Source organism: Pteronotus mesoamericanus, unplaced genomic scaffold, assembly GCF_021234165.1.
Source record: "Pteronotus mesoamericanus isolate MK-2021 breed Mesoamerican mustached bat unplaced genomic scaffold, CSHL_Meso_final scaffold_651, whole genome shotgun sequence".
NCBI lineage: Eukaryota > Metazoa > Chordata > Mammalia > Chiroptera > Mormoopidae > Pteronotus > Pteronotus mesoamericanus.
In genome coordinates this window covers 32074383-32090133 of record NW_026555325.1, presented here as the reverse complement: position 1 = coordinate 32090133, position 15751 = coordinate 32074383, and the positions used below count along the sequence as shown (strand labels likewise).

The window sequence follows — 15751 nt, the reverse complement described above, 5'->3', positions numbered from 1 at the left end:
AGACAAGATTCAGGAACCTAGCTTTGTATGCTTAAACTTTTGAGTCATGGTTGGTGAGCTATTTCATGTGGATGTTTGTGAACATATTTATGCATGTATGTAGAATATATATATATATATTTGTATGTGTACATAGAGGGATAGATATATGGCTCCGAAGTAGATAGTTTAGTGAGACATCTTGCATAGGAATATGACAGCTGACCAGAGAGGTATTTCAGATCAGTAGAGAAAGGTCGAATTTATGAGAAATTGTATGATATTTTGCATTGGAAAAAATTCTAGATATGTGTATATACAATTAAGTTCTAAATGTATTAAGTTTCCAAGTGTTAATATTGACATCGTTAGGAAAAAATGTAGGAGATGTCTTATTAGAGGGCCATGAAGGAGAAAGGTTACTGGAAAATAAAGATGTTAGGTTGCTTTTGTGATAGCTTATTTATTTAATGCCAAAATAACTAGAATACTCAGTTTTAAAATAGGATATCAAACTGGAATAAATGATGGAATGTAACGTAGTCAACAAAAATGATGCTTATGTTCACTGAATTAATGATACAAAAATACTGTGCATGAAAATAAGTACGTTCCATTTATTAACCATGTTAATGAAAATGGCAAAAGTCAGAAGTACTTACAAAGTGTAAAACAGTTTAGAATTCTTGAATTCTTTTATATACTTTGAAATGCATTAAAAAAAACTAATGAACAGGAATGATTTAAATGAAATTAGTTTTTGCTAAAATAATTTCTAACATTAACATAGTATTTCTGTTTTTAAATTAGTGTTTTCTGCCTTATCAGGCATAATGTGAAAAGTAGAAGCCTGTCTTATATAAACGAGCTTATCAGATATAATATGAAAAGTACAATTAAAAATTGGAATGAATTAAAATATCGTCAGACTTCAGGAAGTTTTAGATTTAAAAAGTACAAGATTATGATTTAGCAGCAGTTGAATCTACTGTTTGGTGTTAGTGAACAGAGTCATTTCTTTTACTTTTTGGTACTAATGTGATTCTGTTGAACACATGCTTTCCAGATAGTTTAATTTTGTTTTGAGACTCTGCCAAGGAAGATGAAGACTTAAGGCAACTAAAAAATGATATAATGAAAAATTGATTTCTTGTCATAAAAGTATAACCATATAGTAATGTTGACTAATCGGAACTAATAATATATCCAAATACATGTACCCTTTTTTACACTGACTCCACCTGGGGAGGCCATACTTGTACAATAGAATAACTAACATTTATTGAGTGACTTTTTGAGTGTATGTATAAGAGAGGGAGAGAGAAAATGTTTATTTAAAAGGACCATGGTAAACTTGCTGTCGTGGGTCAAAGTGTGGCCTTCATTTAGGTTGTTGCCTTAAAATTTTTCTTCATACAATAGAAATGTGATTGATCTCTTAATTTGAGTAGTGATATATTTGTTACATATCTGTAACATTTGTGAAGTTTTGTTACATATTTATGAAGTTTTGGATTTACAATAAATTTTAGGGAGCAATGAAGAATAGCATACTAGCATAATTAAGAGGCAGATGGTTTTATTCTTCAAGGATGGGATATTTGGTCTTTATATAGCCTTTATACTTTATCAAAAGTATAAACATTGTATTAAAATTTAATGGATTATGGTGAAATTAACATATTCTTCAGAAAATCTCACCTCTTAGAGTTGAGGACAAATTTTTGGTGTCAGAAATAACAGTTTGATTTCATAAAAGATTAAAATCTTTGCATTGTGTTTGCTACCAGCAGATTCAGTAAACTACCTATTTTTGCATGGTTAAAAAATTTGAATGAACAATACTTTGTGACAAGTGAAATTCAAATTTTAGTGCCCATAAATAAAGTTTTACTGGAACACAGCTGCTTTTGCATTAGAACGACAAGAGCTGTGTAGTTGTGACAGAGATCTTATGTGGCATTCTCATCACTTTGTATTGCTTTTGGTTCACCACAAATTTCATTGCTGCTGTTATAACTTACAGTGTTTTGAGTGCTTTTAAGGCATAGTATAGTAGTATTTTGTTATTGAATTACATAATCAAAACATTGCCCTTATTATGTAGTGCTACTGTAGCTGTGATAGAATACTTTATAAATTGACATTACTAGACTAAGCATACACAACAGTATCCTCAACTCTCAATTTTCTTAAAGTAACAGTTAATTTAAAAAGGCACCTCTCATCACAGTAAAATTTCATTATAAAAATAAACATGGAAAATGGGGCTGCTACCAAAATAAGTTCTGAGTGGCTCATTTGTTAGCCAAGCAAAGAAAGTCATTTACTGATGGTGAATTATTAAGTTCTGTTTGATTGCAACAAATAAATGTGTACAGAGAACTTGTTTTAGACTATTAAGTTTTTGACAAGAACAGTTGATTTAAGAGTTGAGGATATTTGAGGTCGATTAAAAAAACAGGGCAAGTGATAAAAGAGTGGTTTTCCTGGCTCTTAATGAGTAGAAAGATGTTACCGATACTGATGAGTTATTGTTTATCCAAGGTGTCAATGCCAAGATTGAAGTGGCCAAAAAAATAATTAGCCTCTGTGAATAGTCTGTATAGAACAGTTACAGGTAAGAATGTTTTCAAAGTTGAGAAGACACTGTACAATCTGAAGTGGAATCTGCTAAGGTGTCGTACAGCTGATGGTGGTAAAAATGTGTGTGGAACACAAAGAGGCTTATTTGGGCAAATTCACAAAGCTTGCAGAAAAATGGGAGGTTTTCAAAGCCTGTGGTTATTCATTGCATTATTCATCAGCATGTACTTTGCAGAAAATATTTGAATTTATCATGTTGTTGAATCAGTATTGTCAGTGGTGAATTTCATTTGCTCTCATGGACTTACCTAGCATCAGTTCTGTGAATATGTTAGAAGCTGAATATCTTGTCTGACTTAGCAGTGGTAAAATATTATTCCAATTTTTTGAGCTAAAGGCTGAGAGAAGTTTTTCTGAACAAAGAGGATGGACCACAAACACTATTACCAAATTCTAAGTGGCTTTGGAAATTTGTTTTTTCTGCAGACTAGGAAATGTTTTAAAAGAATTTAACCTAAAAATGCAAGACAAAATAGTGCTTACATGCAAAATTTAGCTGCAGTGCAGTCATTTTAATAGCAACTGATGTTTGAATCACAAGTAATATCAAGCTACTTTCTACATTTCTCATGTTGTCAAAGTGAGATCTTCATTCCCACTTGAATTTGTATGAATATATTTTTCCACCTTCAAACAACAGTTCTAGCAGCATTTTTCCAGACATTGATGCAAGTGCAAAAAGTTCCCAGTAATTCAAAATCCATGTAATTGTGCACTTGAGAACTTCTACCTAATCTTCAGTTGGAAGTGACTAACTTGCAATGTAATGATATACTGAAAGGCAAATATCAAAAGAATCTAATAGACTTCAACAGCTACCTTTGAAGTAATGAATATGCTTAATTAAAATCATATGCTTGTGGATTGATACCAGTTCTTGACAGTATCGGTCTGTCAGAAAAGACATTTTCAAAGATAAATACATAAAATCTGATCAGCAGTACCAGATGAGTATTTGAAATAGATTTTGTTGATAAGAAACTTGAATTAAGTGAAATGTTATCCCCTCCAATTTCATTTTTAAATCTAGCAGACGTACATATTATAAAATATTACTCAGTTATTTTACCTTGAATTTTTTCAATAAGTTTTTTCTCATTATATAAGCATCTACCTGATTTTGCCTGTTGGCCTGCAAAGACTAAAATATTTATGATCTGGCCCTTTACAGAGAAAGTTTGTGGACCCCTAACTATACCAGTGCTTTTCAAACATGAATGTACAAAATAATTACATCAAAATGTAGTTAAAATGCAGATTCTGATATGGTTGTGCTGGGGTGGGACCCAAGATTGTGTGTGTGTGTGTGTGTGTGTGTGTGTGTGTGTGTGTTTAAAATTATTTTTAGAGAGGGGAAGGGAGGGAGAAAGAGAGGGAGAGAAACAGCAATGTGTGGTTGCTTCTCACGCACCCCCTACTGGGGACCTGGCCCACAACCCAGGCATCTGCCCTGACTGGGAATTGAACTGGTGACTCTTTGGTTCTCAGGCCAGTGCTCAATTCACAGAGCCACACCAGCCAGGGCTTGTTTTCTTTTTTGTTTTTTGTTTTTTAAAAAATAACCATGTCTTTTTAACTAGCAAAGTTAAAATTTTGGTGAAGTCCAATTTATTTTTTTCTTTTTCAAAAATTATTCTTAAGAATTGTGGTAAAATACACATAATATGAAATTTACCATTTTAACCCATTTTTAAATACATCGTTCAGTTTATACTACCAATACCGATATTCATCTTCAGAATTTCTGCCTTACCCAACTGAAACTACATCCACTAAATACTTAATCTCCGTTACACCATGCCCCTCTACCTTTGGTAACCACCATTGTATTTTTGGTCTCCGTGAATTTGAGTACTCCCAGGAACGTCATGTAAATGGATTCACACAGTTCTTATTTTTTCTTTTGTGTCTGGCTTATTTCATTTAGCATAGCATCTTCAAAGTGTACCTATGTTACAGCCTATATCAAAATTTCCTTCATTAAAATTTTTTTCCATTACCATTTATCCCCTCATGTCCTCTTCTACTTCCACCCATACCTCCTCCCTCCTGAAATCACCACACCTGTTGTTCGTGTCTCCTTCATTTTTAACATTGAATAATACTCCATTTTATGTATATACCACATTTTATCTATTCATTGGTGGACATAAGTTGCTTCTACCTTTTGGCTATTGTGAAATATGCTGCTATGAACATGGATATACAAATACCTATTCTAGTCCTCGCTTTCACTTCTGTTGGGTTTGTTCTCAGAAGTGGGCTTTCTGGATTGTATGGTAATTCTGTGTTTAATTTTTTGAGGAACTGCCATACTGTTTTCCTCAGTGGCTGCACCTGTTTACCTTCCAGCAGTGCACAAGGATTCAGATGTTTCCACATCCTAGCGAACACTCATTATTTTCTGTGGTGGTGGTGTTTTTAATAATGGCCATTTTAATGTGTGTGAAGTTGTATCTCATTGTAGTTTTGATTTGTATTTTCTTAATGATTGATGATACTGAGTCTTTTTTTATGTGCTTATTGTCCAGTTGTATATCTTTTTTTGGGAAATGTCTGTTCAAGTCCTTTGCCCATTTTTTAAATTGAGTTTTTGGGTTTTTTGTTGTTGAGTTTCAGGATTTCTTTATATATTCCGGATATCAGTCTCTTATGAAATAATGATTTGCAGGTATTTTCTCCCATCCTTTGTGAGGGATGCCTTTTTGCTTTCTTGATGGTGTCTTTTGATGCACAAAAGTTTTTAATTTTGGTGAAGTCCAACTTACCTATTTTTTCTTTTGTTGCCTATGCGCTTGGTTTCAAAATCCAGGAAATCGTTGCCAAATCCTGTGACTTAAAGTTTTTCCACTGTTTTCTTACAAGAGTTTTATAGTTTTGGGTCTTATGTTTAGATATTTGATCCATTTTGAGTTAAATTTTATATGTGGCATTTAGGTAAGGGTCCAACTTAATATTTTTGCATGTGGATATTCAGTTTTCCAACAATATTTGTTAAAGAGACTGTTCTTCCCTCACTGAATGGACTTGGCACACTTACTGAAAATCATTTGACTGTATATGGAAGGGTTTATTTCAGGGCTCTGTGTTTTATCCCATTGGTTAATATGTCTAGGCTTATACCAACATCGCATACTTAATATGTTTGGCTTGACAGAGTGACCAAGACTGTTTACTGGTATAGAATTTTGTGTTTGTTTTGTTTTGTTTTGAATGGTGGCAATAAAATAGGAAAAACACATGGGAAAAAAATCCCTAACATCATACTGTACACAAATATTAATTTAGGATGATCATTGGACCTCAAAGAAAAACAAAACTTACAAAGACAAATTTTTTTTTTTTACTTTAGGACATGCAAAATTTTCTTAGGATAGAAAAATTAGATAATTTTCACTTCAACAAAATTAAACACATCAGCTTGTCACAGCACCAAAAAAAAAAAAAAATGGAAAAAAAATATCAGGCATAGAGAAATAGTTTTTTTTTTTTACCTATTTATTATCTGATAATGACTTTTATCTAGACTACACAAATAATTTCTACATATAAATAATAACCTAATAAAAAATTGGGCAGGAGATTTGAAAATAATTCTTAACAACATCAGCAATGAAGATACACAAATTGCCAGTAAGCTCATGGAAAGCTGCTAATATCATTAGTAATCAGGGAAATACAAATCAAAATCAAAGCAGAGTAGCACTTCACACTGCTATAATAAAGACTTTAAAAAGTCAGCATCAAATATTGGTAAGCATGTAGGAGTATAAAATAGTACAACTACTTTGGAGACTTCTAGCAGTTTTTTAAGTAGTTTATATGCAACATCTTCATGACCCATCAATTCCACTAGGTACTCAGAAAAAAAACATTTATTTTCAAAAGTATTTGTGCAAGAATATTTGTAGCAACTGTACTTATTTTCAAAAGACGATTTGCGTTTTCAGAATAATCCTGTGGCAGGGTAGAATTGAAAATTTTGTTGTTGTTGTTGTTGTTGTTTTTAAATATAGCATAATCTCAGTGAGTTGTAAGCTCTTTGAGACCAGTCTATCTTATTTCCAGTACCAACTTAAGACTTGACTGGCTTGGCATATACTAGGTATTTTATTTGAGAATCATCATTTCAAAGCAAGAGGGAGTATGAAAAGAGCGGAAGGCGATGAGTTGAACTCTGAGGGTATTCATAGTTCACAGAGAAGAAGCAGAGAAGCAGAAAGGCATAGTTGAATTCTGAAAACTAGAACTGTGTATTTTAAAAATCAAAGATTAAAAATTCTCCCCTCCCCCCCGAAAGGAGTAGTACACAATTTCTGATGTAATAGCAGGATGGGAACAAATTAGAAGCATTAGTGGTACTTGAAAGTACATTGCCAGGAGTATTCTTACAATAGAAGGAATGGGATCAAAAGCAAGAATTGAAGTCTTTCACTTTTTAAAGGTAGTTAACCTCTTTGAGGTGGAAAAAGGAATGTGCAGGGAAGACTTATTACAGATATGGGGTGCAAATAAATGTGGAAGCATAGTCATTATCCACCTATTCTTCCCCAGATGAGGATGAAAGGTAATGAAGGGAACTTCAGATAAGGTGTATAGGAATAGTTCTTAACTTTTAGGAGTGGATTGGCAGAATGTGTGGAAGTGCTCTTGGGTTGATTGAAAATGTTCCACATGTGATTCTGGATTCTGATAATACCCTTTGTTCTCCCTTTGAGAATCACTCATTTATGTCAGTAGAGAATTAGCAGGCATGGATAAAATAATTAATAGTTTAACTGAAGTTTAGCTAGAATTTGTGGTGCTTTAGTCTGATAGTAGCAATTTTATGAGGATCCCAGTTTTCCCCCCTTAATTCTCAAGGTGATTGTTTAATAACAGATGTTACCTTATTGATCTGTTTGAGTATATGTTTGTATGTTTCATCTACCTGATAGAAACTGAAAGCATTTAAAACTATCAGCTGTACAAAAATCTTTGGGATGTGATGGTAACAGAATAAACCTTCTCAGTTTAAAATATAGTTAGTCAGATAAGGTGTATATACAAAGAAAATAATTAAGTAGTAATGTCCCTTAGTGCCAGAATTCTGTATACGTTTTGGATAGGGAAATTAGGCTATTAGAGTGGTATTTTTCAAACTGTGGACCCATGGTCCATTAGTGTCTCACGAAATCAATTTAATAGCTCACAACCAACGTTTTCCTTTTATAATGGACTGCAGTAGACTAGAAAATCCTGGCATGCACTGCATGCATTAAGAAGTATTTGTAGAACTTTTAAAAATACATATTTATATATTTATTTATGTATCTGTGTCCTGAGTTGGGTTGGAAATATATTTCTTATTGTGGATTGCAGTCAGAAGTATTGGAAATCCACTGGAGGTTTTGGTAAACTAGAGTGGATATTATAAATATCGTTAAGTCTCCTACTTCTCTTTGTAGAATCCATTTATAGTTTATTGACATCTTAACATAAATGTTTATTTTGTGTTTGTATATAAAGATATATATGTGTGTGTGTGTGTTTTCTTTTTCCTTATTAGGTGCAATGGATGAGCTCCATAGTCTGGATCCAAGAAGGCAGGAATTATTGGAAGCCAGATTTACAGGAGTGGCGAGTGGCAGCACTGGGAGCACTGGCAGTTGCAGTGTTGGAGCTAAAGTGAGTAGAGCTGTAGTCATTATCTGACATCCTTTCTTTGTATTAAATGATCTAAATTATTTTTTGTAAGGGGTTCCTGTGTACATGCTTAACAGGAAAATACTACTCACACAAATTTTTATAATGTGCAGAAAAAACTCAGTGTTTATGAACCTGATTTCTAATACAGCATAACATATTCCAGGGGCATTATGATCTAATGCAGCATATTAGGTTTCAGAGGTATAAAAGACTGTGGCAGATTGGATTGCCTGTCTCCCTTTAAAAAGTTTTTATCTTTCTTGTCCTCTGTTTCTTTCTTTCCCCTATCACCCATGTTCCTACCTCTACATTAATCTAGTGCTTCTAACTGCTGCATAAAGCTTAATACGTGTGTCTGTTACGCTTTTCACTGATAGACATCAAATTTTCTTCAACTCTACGCTGCCTCACACTGCAGTCAATTTCTTGCTTTCTTCTAGACCTCTGTGAGTAATTATTTAGGATGTATGCCCAAGAGCAGGATTACTAGGACAATAGGGTAGTACAAGATTGCTATTCAGAACAGTTGTGTAAAACCAACGTGCACTTTCAGCAGAGTGCATGAGTATTTGTATATCCTCTCATCCCAGAAACAACTGGCATCATCCAGATTCAATTTTCTTTATTTCACTTAGTATAACCTTCATTTCTGCCTGGGTCTTTTTTATGCTGTTGAAGTACCCAGTGCATTCCTTGAGCATCCTTATCATCAGTTTTGAACTCTGCATCTGATAGGTTGTTTATCTCCATTTTGTTTAGTTCTTTTTCTGGAGTTTCTGTTCTTTCATTTGGGCCGTATTTCTATGTCTCCTCACATTGGCAGCCTTCCTGTGTTTGTTTCTATGTAATAGGTAGACCAGCTTTGACTCCCTGTCCCAGTAGAGAGGCCTATTGTAGAAATTGCACACCATAAGTTGTATGGGGCGGAGACTTAAGTAATCACCATGGTGGGGCAACCTGTGTTGGCCAGGTTGATGGGGTCTCAGATATGGTGCAGCTGCTCTATGGCTCTCTGTGGGGAGGGCTCAGAAAAGGGACAGTCACTGCTGCCTGGCCTCTGGAGTTTTGTCTGGGAGGCAGCTGTCCCCTGGCACTCCCCATGATGCCAGACAGTTTCTCCCTGTAAAGCACTAGTGCCCCTCCAGCTTTTGTCCTGGTGCTGGAGTCTGGAAGGAGTAAGTCTGCCTGAGTTCCAAGTCTGTTGTGGATGGACCCTTTTAAGAGGAGACTCCTGAGAATCCCACTGTTTCTTCTACCATCCTGAACCCCATTGGTTTTTACAGCCAGAAGTGATGAGGACTTAATCTTCCTGGCACTGGAATGATGGACTGGGTGGTCTGGTGTGGGCCTTGGACCCCTCGCTCCTGAGGTATTCCTCTTGATTTTTATCCACCGTATGTAGGTGTGGTACCACCCATTCCATGTCTCTGTGTCTCTGTCCCTTCCACCTGTCTGTATCGATGTGACGACTTTAATTCCTTGGTTGTCAGACTTCCATACAGCTTGATTTTCTGATGAATCTGGGTGATAGTTGTTTCGTAGTTTAGTTGTAATTTTTGCTGTGGTTGTGCAAAGAGATGAGTCTGTTTAATTATGCCTCCATCTTGACCAGAATTCTGGTTCTGTTTTATTTATTAAAAATAGACTTTAAGTTTATTCCTTGTACAATCTCTTAAGAAAAAATGAAAGTCCTGAAATAGCAATCCTTACAAATACATACAGCTGCTTGACAGAGAAGGTTAAAAACTAAAACTGGGTCCAGGAGATCCGGGTGGTATTCTAAAAATTAAATACTTCTTCCCCAACCCAAGGCCACAAAGATATTCTACAGTTTCTTCGATTACTTCTGTAGTTTACTGTCATATTTGCTCTTTAGTACATGTAGGCTGTACCTTTATTCTATAGTATTGATAGGGATCCAGTTTTATTTTCTTCATCTACTGAACCAGTTTTTTTCCAGTAATGTTTCTTAAATAATTTGTGTTTTTCCACTGTTTTGTGATGTCGTGTATATGTGTGGATCTGCTTCTGAAATTTCTCTTATGTTCCAGTGGTCTCTCTGTATTCTAGTACTAGTACCACATTAAAAAGCAGCACCACCACAAAGAAAAAACAGTTTGGTGTCCTTTTATATGGTAGAACAAGTCTGTTCTTTAATCTTGGTTAAGTTAATTTAGTTATTTATGGATCTTTAGTCATCAAATTTGAGTATTTCTTCATTTGCTTGTTAGCATTTGGGGATTCTTTTTCTGTAATAGCTTATTTGTGTCTTTTTCCTTAGATAATTCAAATGGAATTTTTTTTAAATGGGTTTTAAAGATAACTAGGAAGAGGAATGGGGAGGAAAAAAATTGTTTATGTGGTGTGTGTTGGGGGCGGGGGGCGGGGATTGATTGATTTGCTATTTCACTTATTTATGCATTCATTGGTTCATTCTTGTATACTTCCTGACCTGGGATCAGACTGGCCACCTTAGAGTATCAGGATGACACTCTTAACCAGCTGAGCTACCCAGCCAGGGCCTAGAATTTTTATCATGGATGCATTGAATTTGTAGATTAATTTTGAGAGGACTGAACTTTCATAAGATTAAGTTGTCCCCTTTACGTACATGAAATGTCTCTACATTTGTAGAGGAAATGTCTCCTCTGTGGCGTTCTTAGGAATTTTTGGTTAGTTTCTGTGAATTTTTTGGCTAATTCTTTGATACTGTCAATTAGTTTCTGTGGCTTAAGTATTTTTTAATTATATTCTTTAGTTATTGCTGACCTAGGAGGCTTTGGATTTTTGTAAGTTGGTCTTGTTTTGTATGTAGTAGTCTTGCTGTTAGTCTCTTTTATTGGTTGTAGTAGTTTGTTGATTCTCTCTTTAGATTTCTCTGCAAAAAAAAATTATCTTCCAAAAATAACAGTTTTATTTCTTATACCTCAGTATATTTATTTATCCCTTATAGTGGTCATCAACTTCAGTACTATGTCTATTGAAGTTTCTCCATTAAGTGTAATGTTTGCAGTAGGCTTTGTGTATATAACTATGTCTAAATTAAAGGAGAGCTTTTCTGTTACACTGCTTAGTTAAAGAAGTGTTTGTTTAAAAATCATAAATATTATTGAACTATATGAAGGTCTTTTTTTGTTCTTGGTTGACTCATAAAATATTTTTCATTTGGAGTGTTAATGTGAGTTATGTTAACAGATTTTTAAAAAAAATCCTCACCCAAGGATATGTTTATTGATTTTAGAGAGAGAGGACAGAAAGTAAGAAACATGAATGTAAAAGAGAAACATTGATTGGTTGCCTCCTGTACATGCCCTGACTGAGGATCAAACCTGAAACCTAGGTATAAGCCCTTACTGGGGACTGAACCCACAACGTTTTGGTGCACAGCATGATGCTCCAACCAACTGAGCCACCTGGCCAGGGCTATTAATATATATTTTTTTTAATTTTTCAAATACATTTGTCTCCATTTTCCTGCCACCACTTACCCCTGACCCACCCACCCCCACCTCCCACCCTCAGTCCTTCCCCACAGGGGATTTTTTAAAAATGTTGAACCTGTTTGCGTTTCTGGGGTAAACCCTACTTGTTTATGATACACTATTTTTAAAAATACATTAATTGGATTTAATACATGATTAACTGTTTCATTTAGGATTTTTACGTATATACTTCTGAAGAAATACAAGTACAGACCTGAAGAGTTCAGTGAGTTTTGACAAACGTGTAAATGTGTAGTAATCCACATCCCTGTCAAGATACAGAACAATGTCATTATCCTACCTTGTCTCTTTTTATAAATCAATATCACACTAGCCCCATAAAATGAACAGCTTCTCCTTTCACTATTTTCAGTTTTTTCCAACATCCTGTATATGATAGAAAATGTTCAGTGGAAGATGATGAGGCATTTACCTGTAAAACTATCTTGGCCTGGAGTTTGTTGGCAGCAGAATTCTTTTACCACCATTTTAATTTTTAAATTATTATTTAATTAACCCATTTCATTTAAGCTTTTCAGACTTATTAACGTATAGTTATAATACTTTTAAAAACCTCCTTTGTTATTTCCTTTCCATTCATTCTTTCATATTTTCCTTTTCTATACATTCTTTCCAGGGCTCTTGACCAGTCTAATGACTATTTCAAAGAAACAGATTCTGGTTTTAATCTGTCTCACTGGTTCCTCTGCCCTGCGGCTCACCCCCCCTCCCTTGTCTTTATAGTTTACTTGTTACTTTGTAGCTCTTCTTTCAGTTACTGAATTGAGTGAATTTGTTTATTTATATAGAGATAGAATTAACATATAATAGAATAGATAGATTTTAAGTGTTTAGTTATGAGGTTTGCCCACCATGGTTTTTATTAAGGTGTCATTTATATGTGGTAAAATTAACCCTTTTTATTACATAATTCTGCTTTAAGTTTTGACAGATGTACACAATTGTGTAATCCTACCAGAAATTAAGATATAAAATAATTCCCAAAGTATTCCCTATGCCCTTTTGTAGTCAATACCTTTAGGTTGCCCCTGGCAAACATTTACCTCTTTTCTGTACTTATAGTTTTGCCTTTGCAAGAATATCATATAAATGGAATAAGTATAATATGCAACCTTTTTTAAAAAAAATTTATTGATTTGAGAGAGAGAGAAACATGAATTTTTTGTTCCACTTGTTTATACATTCATTAGTTGATTCTTTTATGTGCCCTGACTGGGCATTGAACTCACAACCTTGGCAGTGCTAGGACAACACTATAACCAACTGAGCTACCTGGCCAGGGCCTATAACATGTAGCCTTTTGAGTCTTGACTTCTTTTAACTTAGCATAATGCATTCATTTGTGATTCATCCACATTGTATTTATCAATAGTCACTTCGTATTGCTAAATAGTATTTCATTGTACCACACTAGCTATGTTATGGTTGTTATGTGGTGGTCTTTTAGAATGTCAGTCAGCTAAAGTACGAAGAACATAGAAGCAGAAAGTTAACATTTTATATTCCCCAGTATAATTAATGATTAAGGCAAGGATCATCAATGGCTCCTAAAAACATTTAGCAAAATTTTATGGAGAAAAAGGTCTCAAAGTTTTACCTTATAAATTAGCTGTTAATTACAAAGGAAAAAATTTGTCTTCTTTAAAAGGGAGGGATGTGTTGGTCACTTATCATTTCTCCTAGATGAGGAACATTTGGGTTGTTTCCAATATTTTGAGAGTTATATATAAAGCTTCTGTAAGCTTTCTATCTTCCCTCTTCTTTGGATTTGGCATTTGTTTATGTGGTGTAAATACCACACAAGACATATTAAAATATAAAACATTTCCATTCCTCCAAAAAGTTTTCTTCTGCCCCTTTCCCACTTGCCAAACCCTTTTCCTAAACCTCTTGTCTGATTTCTATCAATCGGACAAGAAAACTAACAGATTAGTTTTGCCTCTGTTTTAACTTGATGTAAATGGAATCACATAGTATACTTTCTTGTAGCCGGCTTCCTTCATTTAACATAACATTTTGAAAGTTTATTCATGTTGCTGTTCAGTAGTTCATTGTTTTGTATTGTTGTATGGATATACCACAGTTTATTCTCTATTTGTGGAGTGATATTTGAATTATTTCAGTTTCTGTCTGCTCCGAATAAGGTTTGCTATACATATTCTTACTTGTACAAATCTTTTTGTGGATATATATTTTCATTTCTCTTGGTAAAATACTTAAGTGTGGAAAACCGGTAGTTTTCCAAAGTGTTTTTCTACTCTAATCAGCAGTGTGTATAAGAATTTTAGTTGTTCCACATCCTTAGCAACATTCAGTGCGATGGTTCTTATTTTAGGCATTCTACTGGATGTGCAGTAGTATCAGCTCATTTAGTTTTAACTTTTCTTATTTCTTGGTTAATTCTATCTCTGAGAACTGCTTTATCTGTGTTCCACAAATTTTGATAGGCGTCATTTTTATTGTTACTCAGATTTATGTATTTCATTATTTCCTTTTTAACACAATGGTTATTAATGTGGGATATTTTTAGCTATTCGTTTATGGATTTCTAATTTATATTACATTTTGAAAGTTTATAGTTTATATGATCTCAATCCATGAAATGTGCCCTGTTTTATAAACATTTTATACCTAATAACTCTTCATTGTATTTGTTCTGATCTTAGATATCTCCTTGTATTTTCAGTTTGGCCTCTCTTTTTCTGAGAGAGGTGTACTAAAATCTGTAGCTGTGGTTGTTGAGCTATGTAGTGTAGCTTGCAGTGTATCAGTTTTTGCTTCATATATTTTAAGGCTATATTTTTTACTTGTATGTATCCTCTTACTCTGTTTTTATAACTATAGTTACTTTTTCTTAAATACTTGTTTTTCAAATTCTAAGATTACTATTAGTTTTGGTTTATTTTTGTCTTAGGTATATGATTTTCTATTTTTTTTTTACTTTTTGTTCTAAGTGTTTTTCTTGTAGAGAACTTGTCTTTTTTGCTGGAATATGAGCATTTTTACCTCTGAAATGGTAGGTTTGTTCATTACATGTATTATAATTGTTTTTTTTAAAAATTTGGTTCTGTTATTGTCTAATGTCTTTGTGTCTTTATTTTTTAGTTATATGATGACACTCTATGCTTATTTATGTATTCCTGTTTTCTCAAACTGATAATTATGTATTCCTTCAGGGTTTCTCCCCAACTCCCTTTTTTTAAGACAACTTTTTACTTAAAAAAAAAAATAGACCTGTCAGAAAGTATATGTTATCACAGTAAATGAGAATCCATCTATAAGCTGTTGACCAGAAACATTCCCCCAAAATGACAAAGATTAGAAATAACTAGAAGAAAATATTTCAGGTAATTGTGAAGAAAAAGGAAGTAGAATTAAATATAAGTTTAAGATCAGTTTCTCCCTGATTCAGAACCTTCTAAAGATTAGACTTCCCACATTTAATATAAAATTCAGTGTCTTCACCATGTCCTAAGAAGACCTTCTGATCTTGTTCTAGACTAAGCTTCCATATTTAATAACTGTCTTACTACTGTACCCACACTAAAACACTTCTCCCTCACTTAAAGTTCCTGTTCAAATGTCACCTTTTCAGGGAGGCTTTTTCTGACCACCCTACATAAGATGATACCTGTATCATACTATCTTTTTTTCCACTTAATTTTTTAAAAAGTGCTGTTAGTTCCTTAACATATTGCTAAATACTTACGTTTATTGTATGTTTTCCTTCTTGTAATGTAAATTCCATGAGCATTTGGACTTAGGTCTTTTTTTCACTGCTATAACCTAGCATCTACAACAGTACTAAAACCCTTAGTAAATATTTATGAATGCATGAGTGAATATCAAAACATTTCTCAAGATTAAAAACCTGAATGGTATGAACATTTTTTAACTACTAGCAATTTGTAATAAAGATATGACAGTTGTAAACT

At 33.8% G+C, this 15751-nt stretch overlaps 1 protein-coding gene across 2 annotated transcripts in view; it reads left to right on the top strand.

Moving 5' to 3' along the window:
- TLK1 (tousled like kinase 1) overlaps positions 1-15751 on the top strand; it is a 137930-nt gene that overhangs the window by 37236 nt on the left and 84943 nt on the right. For both annotated transcript variants that reach the window (XM_054562584.1, XM_054562583.1), the window contains exon 2: positions 8174-8292. In XM_054562584.1, coding sequence (XP_054418559.1) covers positions 8174-8292 — 119 coding nt within the window. The remainder of the gene's footprint in view (positions 1-8173; positions 8293-15751) is intronic.